Source organism: Pseudomyrmex gracilis, unplaced genomic scaffold (assembly GCF_002006095.1).
Source record: "Pseudomyrmex gracilis isolate BER0280 unplaced genomic scaffold, ASM200609v1 scaffold_164, whole genome shotgun sequence".
Taxonomy (NCBI): Eukaryota; Metazoa; Arthropoda; class Insecta; order Hymenoptera; family Formicidae; genus Pseudomyrmex; species Pseudomyrmex gracilis.
Window position 1 is genome coordinate 239,979 of NW_018020748.1, and position 4,147 is coordinate 244,125.

Below are 4,147 nucleotides of genomic sequence, written 5' to 3' on the forward strand. Positions count from 1 at the left end.
ACTTAATTTTTTCTAAAGCAATCTATATATTAAATTAGAATGTCTATAGATTTAAAGTGACTATGATGTGCAGATTACAATCTCCTTGGCTGTATCCCGAATGGTCGTTTGCATTATCTCCAACAGGTAGACAGCAAGCCAAAACGTTGAAAATATTACATGGATTTACTGAAAAAGTTTGTAAAATATATTTGCATAATAACTTACTTTTCAATACGCAAGATTATAAATGCATGTATAACAAAACATCAACAATATTACAATGTATTTCTTCTATTCATATATAGGTCATTAAAGAAAGGAAACTATATCACGAACGAACACAGTACCAATATTTAAAAAGCATTGAAACTGGTATATCGACAAAAACAGATGATGTAGAAGTGATCGGAAGTACGTAAAACAATCAAATATTATTGTTTGTTGAGATCTGATACAAATATAAAAAATGCAATTTTACCGGTATTTGCATAAAATATAGTAAAATGTATACAAAAACCTATAAAATTAGGAGCGTGATGCAACTGTACATATTTTTTAACTTAGTTCGTAAAAAGCGACTCGCTATGTTGGATCTTCTAATAGCGGCATCTCGTGAAAATAATATAACCGATTTGGACATCAGAGAGGAAGTCGACACCTTCATGTTCGAGGCATGTATACGTGTAGTATGCGCTTAAGTTGTTTTTTATAGTGTTCAGATACATGTAATTACTGACAAATAGATACTGTAATTACAGGGTCACGATACTACGGCAATGGGTGTGTGTTTTGCTTTACTTTTACTAGCTGAGCACAAGGATGTTCAGGTACTTTGTGATATATAAATAAAACTGCGCGAAATGTGAACACCATCAATGAAGACTACAGTTTATATTAGTCAGATCGCTTTTTATTTGTGACATATCTTTCTTTATATATACGTTTAACAAACTTAGTAAAACAATATATTTTTTAGAAGAAACTTCCGAACTTTCATACAAAACTATTATAATTAAATCAGCAAAATAACACAACTTTTAATAATATATAGGATCGTGTCAGGACTGAAGTTGCTGATGTGATGAAAGAAACTGAAGGCAAATTGATTATGGCGTCCTTACAAAAGCTACCGTATTTAGAAAGATGCTTAAAAGAAGTGATGCGATTGTATCCCAGTGTACATTTCATATCCCGCCTTAATTCAGAAGAGATACAATGTCGTACGTATTAGTGATAGAGTATACGGATTTGTAACATGTTATTACTTAAGTCATAGATTACGGTACGTTGCATATTACTGTAATGTCCACGCACATATATATATATATATATATATTTTTTTTTGTCTTGTATAGAGTCGTATACGATTCCAGCTAACACAATTTTGCACCTTAATATCTATGACGTCCATAGAGATGCTAACTTCTGGCCAAACCCGGACGTATTCGATCCGGATCGATTTTTGCCTGACCGAATGCAAAATCGCCATCCTTATTGCTACTTACCCTTTAGTGCGGGACCACGGAATTGCATAGGTAAATATCGTAATTTGCCTGTTTTTCTGACAAGAAAACAGTTTTTCTGATTTGTTGCGCGTTGGCAGGTCAACGGTTCGCTATGTACGAAATGAAGACTATGATCGCATCTTTAGTACACCACTTCTACATAGAGCCTTTAGATCTTTTGAAGAATCTGAAAATTAAACTAGATTTGATACTTCGTCCTGCTCATCCGGTTCGTGTAAAATTTGTGCCGATTAAATAAATATCAAGACACCTAAAAGCAAAAATGAGACAACTTGATTTTTTGATTTTAAACAGTTATGTGTTAAAGATTGTATGTATAGATACATAAAAATATTATTATATAAAAAATATAGTTTTAAACATACCTAAGCAAGCAGCTGACGTTGTAATGACATAAATATACGTTACTTTTGTCATCAAGTGGTGATTATAATCTAAATTTGACGTTATTCTGAACGGCATAACATTCACGTCATTAAACAATTAAAGAATCTTTTCAGGCTTTGAAGTTTCTAAACTAATAAATATATATATTCGTCATAGGAGCCGTTCGCTAGGTGTTGTGCGGAAATTATATGTGTATATATATCCATATATATACGTGTTCACATGTAAATTTTTACACGTGAAATTCGAATTGAAATAACAATTCTAAAATTCATATTGGATGCTATACTTGCATCTCGTATATGAGAAATCCCAAATACCCCCCTAATGTGTTCACGTCATTATATACGTCACACGTATACGTCATATATGATGTAACTACTCACATAGCACAAATGTTTCCGCAACGGGTTTTTTGACACTTAGCAACGTTTTGTTAAAAGTCTCTTAAACGTCGTAGTAGCCGGAACTTCGAAATTTAAGTTGCGATCCGATTTCGTAGTAACGTATAAGAATCGTTCAGAAAACGTTACCAAAATTGTTGATGCATTCGCAAAGTTTTTAATGTTTAGTTTTTCATAAACGTATAATACATGTAAAATACATATAAAATACATGCAATTGATACAAGAAATTATTCTCCAGAAAGGATATTCTCCAGCTTAAGCTTTAAACCCCGCTTTCCAGGAGAATATCCTTTTGGTTTACCTGCATGTAGTTTAAATGTATTTTACAAAGTTTATGAAAAATTAAACATTAAAAACGTTGCGAATGCATCAACGATTGCAGTGATCTTTTCTGAACGTTTCTTTTACGGTTTTACGAAGTCGGATCGCAACTTAAAAAGCAAACATTTCGATGTTCCCGCTACGTTACTACCACGTTTTACAGACATTTAACGAATAGTTGCGAAATATTTCTGCACTGGTACTGCAAGCTTACGGCAACGTTGAAATGTCCGCCTTCAAAAATTTTGCAATGTAAGATTACAGTAATTACCGTGCACTGTAGTTGTAATATTAAAACGCAATGTATTTGTAATATTGAAACATACTATAGGGGAGACCGAAGCACATTGTAACATGCAAATTATAGTATTACAATAAACACACTGCACACTATATTATGTAATAATATGTAACTTTTCTTATACCTAAGATAAAATTGCAATTAGACATTTTAAAATCAATAAAATTACTAACCAATCGAGAAAAAAAATCTACTTGTCATGTTCAGTTTACAAAAGTGCTCGTAAATATCATATATCATGTTTGTAAAAAAAACTATTTCGTACACGTTATGAAAACAATACTAGCAACTTACAATATAAAAAAGAATATTTTCCACGATTTAGTAAGCAATATAGCAGTTCGACAATTATGTCGTGTCACACTTAGCCCCGATCTTCTCTATTTGTAATATTAAAACGTATTGCGTAAATATGCAAATTGCTTCAAATTTAATAGATAAACTTTGACAATATACAAAAACATCCAAAAAAAAATGAGACTAAAACATGTTCTAGCTGATGCAAAATTTAAAGCTGAGAAAAACTTTTTGCTATTACTGATATTTAAGAGTCCACTACCATAACAAGAATAACTAGATGACAGAATAAAGCACATTGAATAATAAAATTATGAAATTACCCTTATTAGAGTCATTCGAACAGATAAAGCAGATAAATAACCGAAACGGCATTCATGAAAAACACAAAAAATTTTCGAGTATTATTAAACTTTTATCGAACAATTAGAAACAACTCAATAAAAATATTACTGACATTTTGATTTATTTAAAAAACAAAAATCATTTTTACTATCATAAATGTATACAGTAAGATGTCAAAATGTATACAGTAAGATGTCAAAATGTAACATGTATGCACATAGCTACTATTTGTGATTGTGTTGATGATTAATTATCAGTTCTCTGACAAACCTTGACCGCGTTTCATTTATATTACTTTACGTCAAATTATAATTACACAAAGAAGTAAAAAAGTAATCACAAAAAACTCTTTCTGCCATTATCCGAAATTTTTATAAGTCTGATAAACTCTTTTTTTTTTTTTTTATATTAACTTAACCATCGTGGAGTACACAGTGGCGTAGTAACGGGGTCCGCCCCGGGCGCCGTCTTAACAAAAGCGCAATGGAGCAATATGTAAACGCATTTTTATTGCTTGAAGCTTGAGCGTTATTTAATTTAAAAAATTTACTAGACAGCGTAGCGTTTGAGTGACAATTGAG

General features: G+C 31.5%; 1 protein-coding gene across 9 annotated transcripts in view; it reads left to right on the forward strand.

Annotated features, from left to right (window-relative positions):
• Positions 1-4,147, forward strand: part of LOC109857563 (cytochrome P450 4C1-like) — a 21,537-nt gene that overhangs the window by 12,820 nt on the left and 4,570 nt on the right. Inside the window, exons 6-12 of one of the 9 annotated variants that reach the window (XM_020434004.1) lie at positions 74-176; positions 288-393; positions 547-653; positions 741-809; positions 1,034-1,202; positions 1,338-1,517; positions 1,586-2,057. The exons of 7 other annotated variants lie outside the window; for them this stretch is intronic. In XM_020434004.1, the coding sequence (XP_020289593.1) occupies positions 74-176; positions 288-393; positions 547-653; positions 741-809; positions 1,034-1,202; positions 1,338-1,517; positions 1,586-1,746 (895 nt within the window). In that variant the 3' untranslated portion in view covers positions 1,747-2,057. Of the gene's footprint in view, positions 1-73; positions 177-287; positions 394-546; positions 654-740; positions 810-1,033; positions 1,203-1,337; positions 1,518-1,585; positions 2,058-4,147 lie in introns of those variants that run through there. One more of the 9 variants, XM_020434008.1, reaches the window with a different exon arrangement.